Consider the following 21,168-nt stretch of genomic DNA (forward strand, 5'->3'; position numbering starts at 1 on the left):
AGGGTGGAAGGCTTTCAATGAGAGACCAATGCAGCCTAAGGACTACATCCTGCCATTACTGGTACTTAACCAGCGCTGAGTAGAGCCAATGCTGTGTGCCAACCCACCACGTCAACACTGGTATGTAGCCTCATTCTCCTATTTAAAATGAGAGACTCAATGTTCACCCTCGCAAATCCCCTTTGGATCCTTCAGGTTTCCACAAGATCATTTCTCATCCTCTTAAATTCCAATGGATACAGACCCAAGTTTTCTTCATAAGATAACCCCCTCATCTCAGAAATCAAGTTTTTATAAATGGTTTCTAATAGACAGAAATCTCAATGCAGTCCTCCAGATGTGAAATTAAGTACAGCTTCTGGTTATTCAGCAGGGTAGGGCTAACTAATGTAACTGTATGTAGTTGCTGTTTGTTAAGCAGGGATGAGGTTTAATTCTGCAATATGTTTATCTTGAAAGGGTGAATCAGCTCAAATTGTACCGTTATATCCAGGGGACAAAGGAAGCCATGGACCACCAGGTCACCCAGGACCTCCAGTAAGTGTCACTCCTCAACTCTGTGTGCTGACATATGGTGTGTTTGACATCTGCAATGAGCCTGATAACATGAGAGATTTAACATCACAGAGCATGGTGCAAGATTGGGCATAGCTCTTCCAGTTATTTCGCTACAGTTATTAATTTGTAGGAACACACTGTAATTGAAGCTGAACTACCATTTAACTTGAACTGACACCTCACCCATGTTTATACTGTGGCCCTGGAGTCCCTGTAAAGAACAGTATGAGTTGCTTTGTTGTGCAGACCAGCTGGTGCTTGGTTAGCATGACACGTTCAGGCATATGAAAACTTAACCAGAAGACCTTGCGGCACATGAGATATCTGGAGGAAGGCAAAAGTTTGTAAGTCCATAAAGTCATAAGATGAAAGAGCAGAGGTAGTGCATTCAGCACATCAGATCTTCACCACCATTCAGCGAGATCATGGCTCAGTTAATCACTTACATTCTCTTCAACTTCAGACAGATTAGATTCCCTACAGTGTGGAAACAGGCCCTTTGGCCCAACAAGTCCACACCGACCCTCCGAAGAGTAACCCACCCAGTCCCATTTCCCTCTGACTAATGCACCTAACACTATGGGCAGTTTAAAATGGCCAATTCACCTAACCTGCACATCTTTGTTACTGTTGGAGGAAACCAGACCACCTGGAGGAAACCCAGGCAGACACAGGGAGAATGTGCAAACTCCACACAGATGTCGCCCAAGGCTGGAATCGAACCTGGGACCCTGGTGCTGTGAGGCTGCAGTGCTAACCACTGAGCCGCCCCTTTTATGAGGCTTCTCTACTATTAATACCCCACTAGGAAATGCCATTTCAAGAACTGAACACAATCATTGCTCTTTGGCATATACCTTTGCACTGCACCCAAACGATATACAGGTCATTCTGCTGTAATGCACGTTTCCTTCATGCGAATTTACTGTAACTCGATTAATAAATTTGGGACACTTATTCTAAAGTGTGAATTTGTAAAGTGTGTATTGGTTATTATGTGATTCCAATCCCAATAGTTTAAATGCTGCTGCTATTAGACGATTTCTTCTAATGCACAATTTGCACAAGAACGGAACAACCACGTTATAGCAGAACCGACTATATCATAACTTTTATGCAAATGGGGGGGGGTGGAGCAAGTAGGCAGATCCTACAATGTCTGACCTCAGACCCTCCACTATGGGCAGAATGAAAAGCTGGTTTTCCCAAAATAATAACCCACTCAATGATTCCTTTCCTTCACAGACCCGGAAGCTTTCTGGATAATGGCTGCTTTTTGCTTTTTAAGGTTATCTTTGCTGTTCAGACACAACAGAAAATTGTTTTTAGTCCAGATTCCAAATGAAATTATTAGAACAAGATATTCATTTTATGAATTATCTAATTTAAGGGTCAACCAGGACTTCCAGGACGACCAGGACCCACTGGGCCTCCAGGTCCCTTGGTAAGTGCCTCCTTTTCCTTAATTCAGTGTATCTGAGGGCTTCACGCAGAAGATTAAGGATGACTGCTTTCTTTAATATATACAGAATTGACAGCTGAACCACACTGAATTGCATTACTGCCCAAACAACTCTGTATCTCGTACAGTGCCATTCACTGTACTAGGGGTTGCCAAGGGACAATGCAAGGGAAAGTGAAATTTGTTTGCCTGACAGTAGAATCCAGGAAAACTAATCAAGAAGTTAAACGTAATGTATTTTTACATTACAAATGGCGTCCTCTATACTGTCGGACTCTATGATTCTATAATACTTTGATTTGTGTGAACGAAGCTAGTTCATTCCGCACACACACAACATTCAAACCTGGGACATTATGGACCTGCATGGCTCAAGAGGACACCAACCCAAATACCAAGACCTCAGCAAAAGACAAAATACTTTCAATTCAGTCAGATATCTTGTTGAAGATTTCCCTTGTGAGTGTACAGCAAGATGAGCAGAGTATTCAAGTAAATTCAGGATGATCAGTACAAGATGTGAAAAGGATTCAAAAAGATCATCCCCCCCTTTGACCCATGGGGCGACTTTCTGAACTCAGCTTGTTCAAACTGTAATCACCTCTCTGCCTTGTAAAATTGTGGGAATGTCAGATGCAGTTCCACAGGTGACAGAAACCTCTCAGGAAGCTGTGCAGTTGTGGTAAGTTGACTAGGAATCCCAAGTCACAGGCTCATGTCTCAGAACGTGGGCTGGAATCCCACCATGGCAGATGGTGAAGTTTAAATTCAATAATTTTTTTTTTAAACTGTCAGGTGTTGGCAAAAAGGTGCTAATGACACCAATTTCCCATGAACAAATGAAAAAACCTACCCCTTATATTTCCATTACATACTTTCTTCATAGGACAATATCCTCAAAAAGATCAGAATCTTGCTACAGCAAATTACTGTCCTAGTTAGTTGACAGGCATCAGCTGCAGATGGATTAGGAGACATGACTAATGTAGGGAATGGGAGGGAGAGGAACATCATGACAGAGCATTCCAACATGTTTGTAGCACAGTCAAAATAAAACCTCATTAGAATAAAAAGATCAATATCTTGCAGTACTCACTTCCATTAATAGACCAAATTGCAAATTGGTCATTTTAAGTAGTTATTTTTTAAAAGAAGCATTTTCAATGAAATCAATTTCCTGTTAGAAAAAAAATTATTTTCACATGCTGGTTGTTAAGAATTGAAGGAACGTGTGAAACCTCAGAACATTATAACAGTTTAGAAATGTTTTTTGATATTAGTAAGCATATCATGCTAGAGATTCCATTATTGCAGTCTAAATACAGGAATCTGTAAAACTTGTTACTCAAATTGAGGTTCTTTCAGTGTTATGATAAATGGAACACAGAAAACAAGAAAAAATGGAGAGGAGAAAGAAACTTGAGAAAAATGGACCAAGCCAGGGTTTTGCTTACACCTATCCAGAAGAACGGGCAAGTTGTTTAAAGGTTCACCAACTTTACCCACCACAAAGCGACCAGCCACTGCTCTTGGCCTCTCTTTTTTTCTTATTTTTTTATCATTTTTGGTTTGGCATTGTGAACTGTGAGCTGAGAGCTAAGGATGACCTATGGACTGTAAGCAGCAGCTTGTTTTAAAACAAAAGAGGAGAACAAACAAACTGATATTTGTTAATAAGGCCAGGTCTCATTACAGGTTGCACGTTCTTCAATGTATTCTATTGACATTTCAACCCCAGAGAGACATTATGCTCAAATAGATGGCAGATGTTTAAATGTTAACAGGGGTCTTGCAGGGAAGTTCAAGTCAAGATAATGTTGAAAAGAAATCAAAAGAGAAACTAGAGTTTGAATTGGTTTTGAACTGTGATTTTGTCAGAAGGACTATGGCTGCCAAAGCTACAGGACAGAGATCTGATTGCTCCCATTTTCAACTTATTGAAAACTTGAAGAATAGAATCTCAGTCAGAAGAATTAAATGAAAATTCCTTGGAGCTTATAGGAAACTGTTTGCATTGACCAGTGTCAGCAGAAACCAAGCAAGGTTAAATCCCATGTGCCTTGATTTTACAGCCCTGGAAAAAGCTTAAATGATTGGCCAGTTATATCTCTCTTAATTTTGTTTTGATTTATAACTTAAATGTGCCTTTTTGTCTCTGTCTTTCTGTGAGCTGGGGGTAAAATCAAAGAAGATGGGGTTAAATTGTAGATATTAATTCAATCACTGGCTGTTTTAACTTTGCTCAGCTAAAGTACTGTAGTATTAATAGATTATTAATACATTGTTTAAGCCATAAACCTGGTGTCTGGCATCAATTATACACAAAGTCTTGTACTGGCTATTCAAAAGTCTGGGATTAACTTTGAGGGTCTTTCAATGTTGTGATTTTACTGGGTTATGAATACATGGGTCGGGAGTTTTGTTTAATTTGGCTGCCTGCCTCTGTATCATAATAGAACTCCAAACTAAACAAGGCTAAAATATGATTAAAAAGATTATCGTCAATTTGCAGAACAAAAATAAAAATGTAACAGTCACTTCCAAGGAATAATCCAAACTATAACTAAAAAAAAAACAAATGTCAAAACAACATCAAAAATTCTATACCTAGTGTTGTGAGATTTTCAAGTCAGTTTTCAAGTAGTGTTTGTTGATGCCATCTGATATATTTTGAACTGTTTCATATGCCTGGAATATGTTTCAAATTTAATTGTTGGTATTCTTATCTGTTGCTAGGGTCCATCAGGACCAACTGGTCATCCAGGGCCAAAGGTAAAACCTGTGGAACCAGTTCTATTGTTTTCCTGCCATTTTAAAAATTTAGTTTGAAAGCTTTGATAAAATGTAAACTTGCTTGAACTTTTATTTGTACAGGGCAACATGGGATTATTCTTTGTGGGTTCCAAGGGTGACAAGGTAATTGAAATTTGTGTGTGGGAATGCAGCTGAGAGTGGGCAAGATTAGATCAAATAATTTGTGTATTTTAACAAAGCTAATGGTAAATAAATTCGTGAGCTGAGCTACTGATTGATTCTGCACCTGTACTGTGATATTTTTAAACCATGCTTCAAAAATTATGCCAAAGCTATTGAATGTCAAATGCACTCTAATTAACCATTCCTCTTGTTGATAAAATCATTTCCCAAACCTGATAAGTTGATGCTTATATTGCAAACAGGGCGTGAAAGGTCGTCCTGGTCCTGTTTATCGACCAGAGCGTGGTCCTACCATCACTGTGAAAGGACAGAAGGTAGGACATGGCTCTCTGATGAACCAATTTCAGTCTGTTGGCCTGGCCCCCATGTATTCTGTAGCAGCTATAATACGATGGATTATTTTATTGAAGTGTGAGTTTGGGTCAGTCGATAACGCTTTCCTCCTGAACCAGCAGGTGGTACAAGAACGGTTCCTGTGGCTGATGCTACAACCGGGTTCCAGGAGACAGTGTCCAATTTGCGACAGTTCCACATCAGATCCCCGAAATGGTTAAACTCCTGCGTGTGGAGGGATAATCTGGATCGCCTTCTTTATTTGCCTGCTCACCCACCCCCCCACCCCCAAACAAGTCAAAACAAAGTTAATTTAAAACAGTTTCCCCTCCCTTGTGATATCTTGTTCCCAAACCCAATGAGCGTATGTTTTAAACGAGCCAATTTAACAATGGGGACCTGGTGTGTGTAGTCTGCATTCAATATCGAGTTCAATAATTTTAGGGCCTGAGCACCTTCTCCCATCTCCCTAGCCGACACACCAGGGCTTGTCATCACATGGGCTACTTCCACAAACAACACATTTTCAGCTACCAACAATCCCAATTAGCAGCTATTGATTCTCCCAGGCTGACCTCTACCCATTCCTTTGTCAGTACAACTGTGTTTCTCTCTCTGGAATCCATCTTCACTTATTGTTTACTCTTTCCCCCTGCCCACCCTCCATTCCCCACCCTTTTCTGGCATATAAACCTAGTTACAATCAGTTCTGAAGAAGGGTCACTGGACCCAAAACATTAACTTTGCTTTCTCTCCACAGATGCTGCCAGACGTGCTGAGTTTTTCCCAAGAATTTTTGAAATCACAGTCTAGTCTGTGTTGTCTTACCATTTAGCAACACCCTGCCATATATAAAGTGGTGTGCTTGAAGTTGCCTTTGCATCCATACATTGCCATTTGTTGGTCTCTACCCCCATCTCTCCAGACACATCTGTAAGCATATACAGCTCTCAGCCCACAATATTGAGACTGGCCATAGAGCACTTTGGTAAATGATATTTTAGCAGAGTCTACTGTAATCAGGCTTATCTCCAATTAAACTGTCATAATATAAGCTTTAAGATACAGGCAGTTAGAAAACTGATATGAAATATATTAGATTACAAAAATAATAAGTAAAAACATGGCGCTGGACTTAGCAGAGTCCCTGGGAAGGAAAGAACAATATGGTAGGGATGGGGCAGGGAAGTCAGAGCCCACAGGCCAGTGAGGAAGGTGACCCAGAAGGGGGACCCCAACATTGGAAAGGAGCCCTGATAGATTATATTAGATTAGATTAGATTAGATTACATTACATTACATTACAGTGTGGAAACAGGCCCTTCGGCCCAACAAGTCCACACCGACCCGCCGAAGCGAACCCACCCATACCACTACATTTACCCCTTACCTAACACTATGGGCAATTTAGTATGGCCAATTTAGCTGACCCTGCACATCTTTGTGACTGTGGGAGGAAACCGGAGCACCCAGAGGAAACCCACGCAGACACGGGGAGAACGTGCAAACTCCACACAGTCGGTCGCCTGAGGCGGGAATTGAACCCGGGTCTCTGGCGCTGCGAGGCAACAGTATAAGTCTGTTTTGGGTGGGGCTGCAGGGGGGATGGTGGTGATCAATAAGGACATAGCATCCACTTACCCATCACCAGCTTAACAGCTATCAGGCTGGAGATTCTGTCTAGTACTCTCCTACTGATGGTTAATTGGCAAACTAAGAGCCTCTGTTGGCTTGTATGCTGAATCATAGAATGCTATAGCACAGAAGGAGGTTTTTCAGCTGATCATGTCTGTACCAGCTAGTCCCATTTTCGAGCCCTATCTCAATACAGTCAGTTCTGCTAAAACACGATCATTCCATTGTTTTGCAATCCCATGTTATAAGAAAATTGTGTAATTGGAGTACTATTCAAACTAATGGGACCAGAATTGTGTTATAACCAATGCATGCTTTAAAAGTTCACACTTTAGAAACAATGTCGCCAATTCATCAATCACATTATAGCGAATTCACACTAACAAAACACGCGTTATAGCAGAACAACCTGTAGTTTAAGTTAAAACTGAAAGAACTGTGGATGCTGAAAATCAGAAACAAAATAGAAATTACTGGAAAATGTCAGTAGTTCTGGCAGCATCTGTGGAGAGAAGTCAGATTTAACATTTCGGGTCCAGTAACCCTTCCTTCGAACAGCCCTCAGCCCTGTAAGTGAATCATTTTCAAAAGACTTTAGGAAAGCCTTTGACAAGGTTTACATGGTAGACTAGTGAGTAAAATTAGATCATATGGGATTTGGGGTGAGTTTGCCAATTGGATACAAGATTGACTTGATGATTGGAGACTGGTGTGGTGGAGGCTTATTTTCCAGATTGGCCAGACTTATACAATTAATGATAGGGCTCTGGGTAGTATTATATAGGGAGAGACCTAGGGATTCAGGTACATAGTTCTTTAAAATTTGCATCACAGGTAGACAAGTGGTTAAGAAGGCTTTTAGCATGCTTGCCTTCATTGGTCAGATCTTTGAGTACAAGAGTTGGGATGTCATGTTGAGGTTACACAGGACGATAGTGAGGCTACTTCTGGAGTACAGTGTGCAATTCTGGTCGCCCTGCTATCGGAAGGATATTATAAATTGGACAAAGTTCAGAAAAGATTGACCAGGTTGTTGCTGGGAATGGAGGGTTTTAATTATAAAAATAAGCTGAGACTTTTTCACTGGAGCATAGGAGGTCAACGAGGTTTATAAAATCATGAGGAACTTGGAAAAGGTGAATAGCAAGGATCTTTTCCCTTGAGTGGGGAAGTTCAAAACTAAAGGACATATTTTCAAGATGAGAGGAGAAAGATTTGAAAAGGATATGAGAGGCAATGTTTATACAGAGGAGAAAGTGAGGTCTGCAGATGCTGGAGATCAGAGCTGAAAATGTGTTGCTGGAAAAGCGCAGCAGGTCAGGCAGCATCCAAGGAGCAGGAGAAACGACGTTTCGGGCATAAGCCCTTCTTCAGTTCCTTGGATGCTGCCTGACCTACTGCGCTTTTCCAGCAATGTTTACACAGAGAATGGTTCATGTGTGGAATGTACTGCCAGAGGAAGTGGTGGATGCAGGTACAGTTACAACATTTAAAAAAAACACTTGGATAAGTACATGAATATGAAAGATTTGGAGGGATATGACCAAACACAGGCAGGTGGGACTAGTTTAGTTTGGGAACATTGTCTTTGTGAACTAGTTGAACCAAAGAGTCTGTTTCCATGCTGTATGATTCTATGAATTCTTTCAAGAAAGAGATGGATAGAGCTCTTAATGATAGCGGAATCAAGGTTATGGGTTAAGGCAGGAACAGGATTCTGATTGTGGATGATCAGCCATGATCATAATGAATGGTGGTGCTGGCTCGAAGGGCCGAACAGCCTACTCCTGTGCCTATTCTCTATTGTCTATGACTCTATGATTCTATGACTCTGTGTATATCCAGCTCTGTTTTGAAACCTCCTATGGAATCTTTCTCCCCCACTCTCCCTGGCAGCACATTCCAAATCCTAACAACTCTCTAAGTAAAGACAATTTCCCCTCATCTCAATCCTAGGTCTCTTGTTGACAGTCTTGAAATTGTGACCTCCGAGTTACTGTCTTACCAACTAGTAGAAATAGAAATAGAATGTCATTTGTTATCCTGTCAAAATTGTTCATAATTTTGAACATATCAATAATGTCACCTCTAATCTTCTGTGTATCAAGGACAATGTGTCAATTTTTTCTAATCTCTCCTTGTATTTGAAATCCATATTCCTGGTACCATTCTATACATCACTTTTTTTCCTAAAACTGATAAAATAGCAATGAGAGCAAAGACCTGCAGGCAGGCGATAAACACAGCCTCCAAAGCCTCCCAATTAAGGCCCTAAAAAATCTACAGTCGAGAAAGGAGAAAGCACGACAGGTCAGGCAGCATCTGAGGAGCAACAGAGTCAACATTTTGGGTATAACCCTTCATCAGGACTGGGGAGGGAAGGGGGCTGAGAAGATCGAATACTGTTGTCAGATCAGGTCACAACACTATCGGAACGATGTGATTACATTGGAGACAGTGCAGAAGAGATTCACCAGGATGTTGCCTGGGATGGAAAATCTGTTGGGTGTGTGTTGGTCAGCATAGACATGGTGGGCCGAAGGGCCTGTTTCTATGCTGGCTGACTCTGTGACTCCATGACACTAATTGTTATCCTCCCTCTCAGGCTGAGTTTATATTGAGCTGGATTTTATAAGGGATAGTGAGGACTGCAGATGCTGGAGAAGTCAGAATCGATAAAGTGCGATGCACAGCAGATCAGGAGCAAGAGAGTCAACGTTTCGAGCATAACTTGACTGGGGAAGGGGAGGGGGCTGAGAAAGGAAAAGAGATTCTAATGATCCACTTTGTCTATGCCTCTCATAATGTTGTATCCCTCAATCAGATCCCCCTCAGCCTCCTCTGCTCCAGGGAAAACAAATCCTGCCGATCCAGTGTCTCCTCATCACAGACTTTCCATCCCAGGGCGACATCCTGGTGAATCTCTTCATGAAGCTTTCCAATGCCCTTCTGATAGTGTGGCAACCCAGACAGCACACAGTACGCCACCTGTGGCCTAACCAATGTTTTATAAAGTTATAACAAAACTTTCTTGCCCCTATATTCTACACCCTGACTAATGAAGGCTAACATCCCATATATCTTCTTCACTACCCTGTGTTCCTGCACTAACATCCTCAGGGATCTATGGACTTATACACCAAGGTACCTTTGTTCCTCAGTGCTCCCTTGTAACCTCCCAGTAATTGTGTATGTCCTTCTCTAATTAGACCTCCCAAAATGCATCACCTTGCCTTTATCAGGATTAAATTCCACCTGCCATTGTTTTGCCCAATTTATTAGCTGAAATAAAAACAGAAATTGCTGGAGAAACCCAGCAGGTCTGGCAACATCTGTGGAGAGAAAGCAAGGTTACTGTTTGGGTACATTGACCCTCCTGCAGGACTCGTAGTAGCTAGGTAAATGTTGGCATATATGCTGAAGATGTGGGAGTGTGGAAGGAGATACAGGATAGGTGAAGAAAGAGCCTAGAGAGAGAGAGAGGAAGAGAGAGAAAGAGCAAGAATAAGAGTTAGGGAAACAAAAAAAAGAATGATGGAAAGCCAGGGAGAAAGAAAAACTGATAATGGGGACATAGTTGGTAAAAATGGGTTGGCTGTGCTGAAAGCAGCCAATGTCATGAGAGGGCATGGGGTGTGGGGGTGAGGATTGGGGGGGGTGTGGGGGGGTGTGGGGTGTGGGGGGGTATGGGGTGTGGGGGTGTGTGGGGTGGGGGTGGAGGGGGGTGAGAATGACATGGAAGGAGATGTTCAGGTCCTAAAATGATTGAACTTGTCCTGTGTCCTGAAGACTGCATGACCCACAGCAGAAAATGAGATATATTTTTCCAGCTTGGGTTGAGCCTCACTACAGCAGTGCATCAGTATAGCGATAACAAACTGAAACTGTTTGATTTAGCACCATGCAGATCACTGGATTCTCAGTTGAATAGGGTAGAGATGCAACATTTCAGGAACTGTACACTGACACAAGCTGCCTCCCCTTTGTTTTATACTGAGGCTGTAACAGGCCTGGCCTTGATGAAGGGCTTATGCTCGAAACGATTTTCCTGCTCTTCGGATGCTGCCAGACCTGCTGTGCTTTACCCGAACCACAATCTTCGACCCTGGTCTCCAGCATCTCCAGTCCTCACTTTCTCCATGGATAGATTACAGTCAGTGACCTTACTGTACATTAGGATGCTTGTTGTGAATTTTGGAAACAAGAAAGATATTATACTAGGTTGTATTTATTTCTCCTCCTAGCTAGTTGTTTTGTTGTAATTGTACTGGGATTAGAACAGTTGGATAATTAGTTTTGACCAGCACAGTTGCGATAGTTCAAAGGCCCTTTTTTTTAGTGCTGTAGATCTCTTTGCTTCTATTGTCAGCTGCTTAGTGACTCCTGACCCTTTCATGATAGATTAGATTACTTACAGTGTGGAAGCAGGGTCTTCGGCCCAACAAGTCCACACCAACCCGCCGAAGCGCACCCACCCCTACATTTACCCCTTCACCTAACGTTACGGGCAATTTAGCATGGTCAATTCACCTAACCTGCACGTTTTTGGACTGTGGGAGGAAACTGAAGCACCCGGAGGAAACCCACGCAGACACGGGGAGAACGTGCAAACTCCACACAGACAGTCGCCTGAGGCGGGAATTGAACCCGGGTCTCTGGTGCTGTGAGGCAGCAGTGCTAACCACTGTGCCACCATGCCACCCATAGGTTGTACATCTTGCAAGGATTTATTTGTGATACATGCTATTTCCACACTGGTGCATGTTAAATTGAGATTGATGCTATTGTATATAAAATTTGGAAAATGGTCTATGAGGTGTCAGTGCGGCATTTAGAAATGAGAGATGTAGGGTAAATGCAAGACATTCATATACAGAATTAAAATGAAAATAGAAATATTATAAGTTGTACTTATTCACAGACATTCAAGTCATTTGAAATGTATTTCCTTCCACAGGGCAGTCCAGGACCCCCTGGAGACCCAGGATTTCCAGGTCTCCCAGGTTTACCAGTAAGTAGCATTATTCCTATTATGTAGTATCTGTGCTCTCCATGTCACTGTCCGGTCAGCTTAAGCTGGGCTCAACTGACTGCTGTTCCCCATCCTGTGACATTAACAAAATTGTATTGTAAAATAAACTTCACCTCAGGCTTGGAGGGTGAATCTTGAAGGAGTGTTTTTGGATTGATGGATTGACATTAGTTTAACCACAGGCTGAGTTATCCTGCAGGCATGAGGAACCCAACCTGGATCATGTGGAACATGCCCTGTGCCTGACATTAAAATGGGCTCAAAATTGGCTGCCCTTGCTTTTGCCATTTAATGAAGATGGGGACTTCCTGAGGTGGGCATCCCATTGAGTAGCCCCACAGCACTGGTTGGCAATGCTACCAGGGAAGGTGAACACTGATGAGGCAGGAAGGTAAGTGTGAGAACGCAGAAAAATGGGGATCCTTTGGGAAAACCTACTTAAAATGTAAATCAAGAGAAGGGCCATGGTTGTTCTGATCATCAGTGTGGAGGAAAAACCCTCCAGGAAGGATTTGGAATGTGGATATAGCCTTTATACTCTCATTGAATCAGTGACACTTGGCACCATTAGCTCTCTGACCTCATGTTTGCTACTGGAGTGAGGCGTGGGTCCAATGGGGGAAACTGTTGACCGGTTCTGAAAACAGCCCCTAAGGGGGATCTTCATCAACCTAATTGGCTGTCTGTTTGCATGGATCAGGATGTGGATTCTCATGGTCTAGATTAGAGTGGTGCTGGAAAAGTACAGCAGTTCAGGCAGCATCCTAGGAGCAGTAAAATCAACATTTCGGGCAAAAGCCCTTCATCTGGTATTCCTGATGAAGGGCTTTTGCCCGAAACGTCGATTTTACTGCTCCTCGGATGCTGCCTGAACTGCTGTGCTTTTCCAGCACCACACTAATCTAGACTCTGGTTTCCAGCATCTGCAGTCATTGTTTTTACCTGTGGATTCCCATGGCAGCTCATCCCTGCGAGCCTTATACACAGCGGGAACACATCAGGGTGCCATCCTAACCCACAACTGTTCAAATGTCCACTCTCAAAAATAAACCTGACTCCATCACAAAACTCAGCTCCATGTGTCCAATGCCAAGTCCAGAAGGTTCTCTGCTTTGCCTCTGATCTGCTCCAGTTTGATGGTTTGGGAACTGTATGCACAGAAACTACATGGCTGAGCATTAAAGAGCATTCTTTAAAAGTTCCATGGGACTCTGATTCCAAACCTTAGAGAGAGATGGCGTGTCGGTGACCATTACCACTGACCTTAGTACAATACATCAAACTAATTGGCCAGCAGTAGTATGCTGTATATTGTTTCAGCTCCCCGCCCTGCCGTGTGTTCACCATCCCTCCGGACCTGCCCCTCTCTGAGGATGAGAGATCAGTCCTCAGGAGGGGTCTCACCTTCGTTCCCACACGTTCTCGGGTCAATGAATTCAATACACGGAGTGACATTGAACGATTCTTCCGCCGCCTTCGCCTCCGTGCCTTCTTTTTCAATCAAGACCCTCACCCACCCTCTGACGACCCCTTCTCCCACCTCCAACACACCCCGTCCACCTGGACACCCCGTGCTGGCCTCCTACCTGCCCTCGACCTCTTTATTGCAAACTGCCGCCGCGATATTAACCGCTACCTGAACTCCCACACCCCTCCCACCCACTCCAACCTCTCACCCTCGGAACGCACAGCCCTCCACTCCCTCCGTTCCAACCCCAACCTCACCATCAAACCAGCTGACAAGGGAGGCGCAGTAGTAGTTTGGCGCACCGACCTCTACACCGCTGAGGCCAAACGCCAGCTCGCAGATACCTCCTCCTACTGCCCCCTTGACCATGACCCCACCCCCCACCACCAAACCATCATCTCCCAGACCATCCATAACCTCATCACCTCAGGGGATCTCCCATCCACCGCCTCCAACCTCATAGTCCCACAACCCCGAACCGCCCGTTTCTACCTCCTGCCCAAAATCCACAAACCTGACTACCCCAGCCGACCCATTGTCTCCGCCTGCTCCTGCCCAACCGAACTCATCTCCTCCTACCTCGACACGGTCCTGTCCCCATTAGTCCAAGAACTCCCCACCTACGTCCGTGACACCACCCACGCCCTCCACCTCCTCCAGGATTTCCGCTTCCCCGGTCCCCAACGCCTCATCTTCACCATGGACATCCAGTCCCTGTACACCTCCATCCCCCATCACGAAGGACTCAAAGCACTCCGCTTCTTCCTTTCCCGCCGTACCACCCAGTACCCTTCCACCGACACCCTCCTTCGACTGACCGAACTGGTCCTCACCCTGAACAACTTTTCTTTCCAATCCTCCCACTTTCTCCAAACAAAAGGAGTAGCCATGGGCACCCGCATGGGCCCCAGCTATGCCTGCCTCTTCGTAGGGTATGTGGAACAATCCATCTTCCGCAACTACACTGGCCCCACCCCCCATCTTTTCCTCCGCTACATTGATGACTGTATCGGCGCTACCTCGTGCTCCCACGAGGAGGTTGAACAGTTCATCCACTACACTAACACCTTCCACCCCGACCTCAAATTCACCTGGACAGTCTCGGACTCCTCCCTCCCCTTCCTAGACCTTTCTGTTTCTATCTCAGACGACCGAATCAACACGGACATCTACTACAAACCGACCGACTCCCACAGCTACCTGGACTACACCTCCTCCCACCCCGCCCCCTGTAAAAACGCCATCCCATTCTCCCAATTCCTTCGTCTCCGCCGCATCTGCTCCCAGGAGGACCAGTTCAAAATACGCACAACACAGACGGCCTCCTTCTTCAAGGACCGCAATTTCCCCCCCGACGTGATCGACGATGCCCTCCACCGCATCTCCTCCACTTCCCGCTCCTCCGCCCTTGAGCCCCGCCCCTCCAACCGCCACCAGGACAGAACCCCACTGGTCCTCACCTACCACCCCACCAATCTCCATGTACAGCGCATCATCCGCCGTCACTTCCGCCACCTCCAAACGGACCCCACCACCAAGGATATATTTCCCTCCCCTCCTCTATCAGCTTTCCGTAGAGACCACTCCCTCCGCGACTCCCTTGTCAGATCCATACCCCCCACCAACCCAACCTCCACTCCCGGCACCTTCCCTTGCAACCGCAGGAGGTGCAACACTTGCGCCCACACCTCCCCCCTCACTTCTCTCCAAGGCCCCAAAGGAAACTTCCATATCCGCCACAGATTCACCTGCACCTCCACCCACATTATCTACTGCATCCGCTGCAGCCGGTGTGGCCTCCTCTATATTGGCGAGACAGGCCGCCTACTTGCGGAGCGATTCAGAGAGCACCTCTGGGCCACCCGGACGAACCAACCCAATCACCCTGTAGCACAGCATTTCAACTCCCCCTCCCACTCCACCGAGGATATGCAGGTCATTGGACTCATCCACCGCCAAACCACAACAACGCGACGGTCGGAGGAGGAGCGTCTTATCTTCCGACTGGGAACCCTCCAACCACAGGGGATGAACTTGGACTTCACCAGTTTCTTCATCCCCCCTCCCCCCACCTTGTCTCAGCCGAATCCCTCCAGCCCGGCACCGCCTTCCTGACCTGCAGTCTTCTTCTTGACCTCTCCGCCTCCACCCTACTCCGACCTATCACCTTCACCTTGACCTCTTTCCACCTATCACATTTCCAACGCCCCTCCTCCAAGTCCCTCCTCCCTACCTTTTATCTTCTCCTGCTGAACACTCTCTGCTCATTCCTGAAGAAGGGCATGTGCCCGAAACGTCGAATCTTCTGTTCCCTAGATGCTGCCTGACCTGCTGTGCTGTTCCAGCAATAAAGTTTCAGCTGCTGTATATTGTGCCCTGATACCTAGGCTGTAATACAATGAGAGACTGTGAAGAAAGGGTAGAATGATGTACCTACAGAGAACAGTATAATGCATCATAATGGAACAATAAACTACCAGTGGCAGACAGCAGCTGCTTGCAGGTGAGAGGAAATCAATACAGGCCACAAACAACCAGCAGACACAAACAATAGCTATCTTTCCAATGAGCAAGCTTTGAGGCAATGTAAATCACATGCTAGTGCATGGTCAGCAATGCAACACCCTCTCCTTGCCCGAAAACACCCACCCCATCTTCCCATGGTCCCTTTTGAGGGGTGCAATACCTAAGAACCAGAACATCTTTATAAAAAAAATGATAGAAGCCACTGTGCACCTTCAAACCGAGCACAGAATCCCATCCAGAAATTGTGAGCCTATTGTGAAGACACATATCACGGAAGAGAGAACTGGACAGTGTAAGAATGTTACTGTACACGTCAGTGCACCAGGCATCTTCAGTGGTGGCGATGATGAAGCAGGTTAATTTGCTCATATCAGCAATTGTAAATCAATTAGCAAAGCCCACAAACCATACTTCAAATGACAGATCCTCTTCAGTTGGCAGAAGCAAAATTAATCCTCCTTTAAGGATGTGAAGTAATTTTCTAAGAAATATTAATCGAAGTAAATAATTGAGTTTACTTATGCTGCTTGTCATTATTTTGAAAAATATAAATACAAATGATTTTCAGAGTGAGGAGTTTCAAAGATTCCATAAACTTCTTGAAACTGAGCCAGCAGTCAGGCCCAGGTAAACTGGAACATTAGTAGAAATTGAAAGCCTTGTTGAAACAATAACAAAAGGAAAGCCATTGCACTGAAACACGCAGTTGAACACTGAACATAGAACAATTTAGTGCAGTACAGGCCCTTCGGCCCTCGATGTTGTGCCGACCTGTGGAACCAAGCTGAAGCCCATCTAACATATACTATTCCATTATCACCTATATGTTTATCCAATGACCATTTAAATGCCCTTAAGGTTGGCGAGTCCACTACTGTTGCAGGCAGGGCATTCCTTGTCTCTACTATTCTCTGAGTAAAGAAACTACCTCTAACATCTGTCATATATCTATCACCCCTCAATTTAAAGCTATGTCCCCTCATGCTAGCCATCACCATCCGAGGGAAAAGGCTCTCACTGTCCACTCTAACTAACCCTCTGATTATCTTATATGTCTCAATTAAGTCATCTCTCAAACTTCTTCTCTCTAATGAAAACAGCCTCAGTTCCCTCAGAATTTCCTCATAAGACCTTCCCTCCAGACCAGGAAACATCCTGGTAAATTTCCTCTGCACCCTTTCCAAAGCTTCCACATCCTTCCTATAATGTGGTACACAATACTCCAAGTGCGGCCGCACCAGAGTTTTGTACAGCTGCAACATGACCTTGTGGCTCCAAAACTCAATCCCTCTACCAATAAAATCAAATAGACCGTATGCCTTCTTAAAAACCCGATCAACCTGGGTGGCAACTTTGAGGGATTTATGTACGTGGACACAGAGATCTCTCTGCTCATCCACACTACCAAGAATCTTACCATTAGCCCAGTACTCTGTATTCCTGTTGCTCCTTCCAAAGTGAATCACCTCACACTTCTCCACATTAAACTTCATTTGCCACGTCTCAGCCCAGCTCTGCAGCTTATCTATGTCCCTCTGTAACTTGCAACATCCTTCCGCCCTGTCCACAGCTCCACTGATTTTAATGTCATCCGCAAATTTACTAACCTATCCTTCTACGCCTTCATCCAGGTCATTTACAAAAATGAAAACAACAGCAGCCCCAAAACAGATCCTTGTGGTACACCAGTCGTAATTGAATTCCAAGATGAGCATTTCCCATCAACCACCGCCCTCTGTCATTGTTGTGGTTCTGTTTGCCGAGCTGGGAATTTGTGGTGCAGACGTTTCGACCCCTGTCTAGGTGACATCCTCAGTGCTTGGGAGCCTCCTGTGAAGTGCTTCTGTGATGTTTCCTTCGGCATTTATAGTGGTTTGTCTTTGCTGCTTCCGGTTGTCAGTTCCAGCTGTCCGCTGCAGTAGCCGGTATATTAGGCCCAGGTCAATGTGTTTGTTGATAGAATCTGTGGATGAGTGCCATGCCTCTAGGAATTCCCTGGCTGTTCTCTGTTTGGCTTGTCCTATAATAGTAGTTTTGTCCCAGTTGAACTCATGTTGCTTGTCATCCGCGTGGAGGCCACCTTGGAGGACGTTTACCCAAAGATCGGAGGTTGAATCTCCTTGCTGGTACACTCCTGCGACCTTGAAACCTTAGCTCTGATTTCAAAAGTTCCAACCTCCTGTACACTGGAATTACAATTCCAGTTCCCACACCCCTGCTGAACAAGTTTAAACCCACCTGATGAACATTAGCAAATTTCCTCCCCAGGATATTGGAACCCCTCTGGTTCAGGTGAATACCATCCTGTTTGTAGAGCCCCACATACCCCTGAATGAGCCCCAATTATCCAGGTATCTGAATCCCTCCCTTCTGCAGCCAAGTGTTCAACTCCTCTCTTTCCTTATTCCTCACCTCGCTAGCATGTGGGAAGAGTAATAAACCAGAGATAACAACTCTGTTTGTTCTAGCTCTAAGATTCCACCCAAGCTCCTTGAACTTCTGCCTTACATCCCGATCCCTTTTCCTACCTATGTGGTTGGTGCCTATGTGGACCATGACTTGAGGCTGCTCCCCGTCCCCCTTAAGGATCCCGAAAACATGATCTGAGAACATCAGGGATCCTGGCACCTGGGAGGTAACGCATCAACTGTGAGTCTCTCTCATTCCCACAGGGCCTCCTGTCTACCGGCCTAACTATGGAGTCCCCAATGACTAATGCTCTGCTCATCTCTCCCCCTTCCCTTCTGAGCAACAGGGACAGACTCTGTACCAGAGACCTGGCTTACCCTGGGAAGACTTACCATGGCTTATCCTGGTAAGTCTCCTCCCACCACCAACAGGATCTAAAATGGCATACTTGTTGAGGGGAACGGCCACAGGGATCCCCGCACTGCCTGCCAGTTCACTTTCCATCCCCTGACAGTAACGCATCTACCTTCTTCTTGTACCTGAGGTGTAACTACCTCCCCGCAACTCCTCTCAATAACCCCCTCAGTGTTGAGGAGTTCTGTTGCAGGAATTCTCACCCACCATAACTTTAGCACAAAAATTGTTGTGACTTTAGAAGAACAGCACACAACAGTGGCTAAGTGGTTAGCACTGCTGCCTCACAACACCAGGGACTCAAGTTCGATTTCAGCCTCGGGCGACTGTCTGTGTGGAGTTTGCACATTCTCCCCGTGTCTGTGCGGGTTTGCTCCGGTTTCCTTCCACAGTCCAAAGATGTCCAGATTAGGGTGAATTGGCCATACTAAATTGCCCATAGTGTTCAGGGATGTGTAGATTAGGTGCATTAGTCAGGGGTAAATATAGGTTAGTGGGTGTGGATGACTCTTCATAGGGTCTGGGTGGACTTGTTGGGTGAATGGTCTGTTTCTACAATGTAGGGATCCAATCACTCTTCAATTCAAAAAAAGAGAATCTCCACAAAACTCACCATCTGTGTCTTTTTGGCAAATATACTGACAGTGACTTATTGATACATGTATGAGAAATGAAAAAATTAACATTTTATCGCCAATTACGTATCACCCGTAAATATAACTGTTACATTTCTTCATTTCACTTGCTAACAATGACGTAGAGTTGCTGGTATCGGACTGGGTGTGGACAAGGTCAGAGGTCACATGACACCAGGTTATAGTCCAGCAGGTTTATTTGAAATTACATGCTTTTAGAGCGCTGCTCTTTCATCAGGTAAAGTGAAGAGAAGCACACAGGCACAGAATTTATAGGGAGAGAGATCAAAAGATCATACAAATGGTGTGAGTGGAGTGTTGACGGGCTGAATAACAAGTCTCTGCAGGTGATGAGAAGTGTCAGATGGTGTGAGTAAAGTGTCAATAGCTGAATCGCAAGTGAAGGAATGACCTACAATCTGATCAACTGAGGCACAGAGATAACCACAAAAAAATAAATTAAGATGGTGCTGGAGACAAACCAAATGGCTGGAATAATATGATAGGTATGAGGGTTGCATGACAAGGGATTAACCAAAGGTGGACAAACTAATTAAGGTAGAGAGATTATACCAAATTATTAAGGCGATGGTGTCAAAACAGGACAGTCAGGAAGATTTTATAAACATAGGATAGTATGACAGGGTTATGTGTAGTGCGACATGAACCCCAGATCACAACTGAGGTTGTCTTTGTGGGTACGGAACTTAGCGATCAGTTTTTGCTCGGTGATTCTCATTCCCACAGGAAAGTTATGTATCTTGAAGGCCACCTTGGAGGACGTTTACCCAAAGATCGGAGGTTGAATCTCCTTGACTGCTGAAGTGTTCCCTGACTGGGAGGGTACATTCCTGTCAGGAAATTGTTGCGCAGTAGCCATTCATCCATTGTCATTGTATCTGCATGGCCTCACCAATATTCCATGCCACGGGTCATCTTTGCCTGCAGTGCAAGAGGTAGACAATATTGGTAGAGTCTCATGAGTATCTGATGTGTATGTGGTGGGTAGTGTTGTCATGTGTGATAGCAGTATCTGTGTCGATGATTTGCATGTCTTGTAGAGGTTGCCGTGAATGGGTTCCATGGTGTTATGGTCAATGTTGAACTGAAGACTGGGTAGTGTGCTGCAATGGTCGTCTGTTTAATATTTGGCAGTCATTTGAAGGTGAGAAGTGGAGGCATAGGGATGATCTTGGCAAGATGTTCATCATTATCGATGACATGTTGAAGGCTGCAAAGAACATGTCATAGTTTCTCCTCACCAGAGAAGTTCTGGATGACGAAGGGTACGCTATTGGTAGAGTCCTGTGTCTGTCTTCTGAGAAGATCATTGCAGTTTTCTGCTGTGGCACGTCAGAACACGTGACCAATGCATGCAGCATCGTGTTCTGTGAGGGGGTAAGGGTGTCTTTCTGCATCTTCAGGTGTTCACCACGTTCCTCCTTGTCTGAGTAGATCCTGTGTATAGGCAGAGCTTGTCCATAGGGGATGGCTTCTTTAACATGTCTTGGGTGGAAGCTCGAGAAGTGCAGCATCATGAGATTTTCCGTGGGCTTGTGGTAGATTGAGGTTCTGAGGTGTCTGTCCATGTTGGAGATATAACAGGGACCTAAGGGGCAACTTTTTCACACAGAGGTTAGTGTGTGTATGGAATGAGCTGCCAGAGGAAATGGTGGAGGCTGGTACAATTACAGCATTTAAAAGGCATCTGGATGGGTATATGAATAGGAAGGATTTAAAGGGATATGGGCCAAGTGCT

General features: G+C 44.9%; 1 protein-coding gene across 1 annotated transcript in view; it reads left to right on the forward strand.

Annotated features, from left to right (window-relative positions):
* Window positions 1–21,168, forward strand: part of LOC122556243 (uncharacterized) — a 288,957-nt gene that overhangs the window by 97,120 nt on the left and 170,669 nt on the right. The window contains exons 9-14 of the mRNA XM_043702860.2: window positions 460–537; window positions 1,949–2,002; window positions 4,757–4,792; window positions 4,895–4,936; window positions 5,200–5,271; window positions 11,883–11,936. Coding sequence (XP_043558795.2) covers window positions 460–537; window positions 1,949–2,002; window positions 4,757–4,792; window positions 4,895–4,936; window positions 5,200–5,271; window positions 11,883–11,936 — 336 coding nt within the window. The remainder of the gene's footprint in view (window positions 1–459; window positions 538–1,948; window positions 2,003–4,756; window positions 4,793–4,894; window positions 4,937–5,199; window positions 5,272–11,882; window positions 11,937–21,168) is intronic.

Source organism: Chiloscyllium plagiosum, unplaced genomic scaffold (assembly GCF_037043375.1).
Source record: "Chiloscyllium plagiosum isolate Xiang-an unplaced genomic scaffold, Cpla_swu_hap1 HiC_scaffold_13, whole genome shotgun sequence".
Taxonomy (NCBI): Eukaryota; Metazoa; Chordata; class Chondrichthyes; order Orectolobiformes; family Hemiscylliidae; genus Chiloscyllium; species Chiloscyllium plagiosum.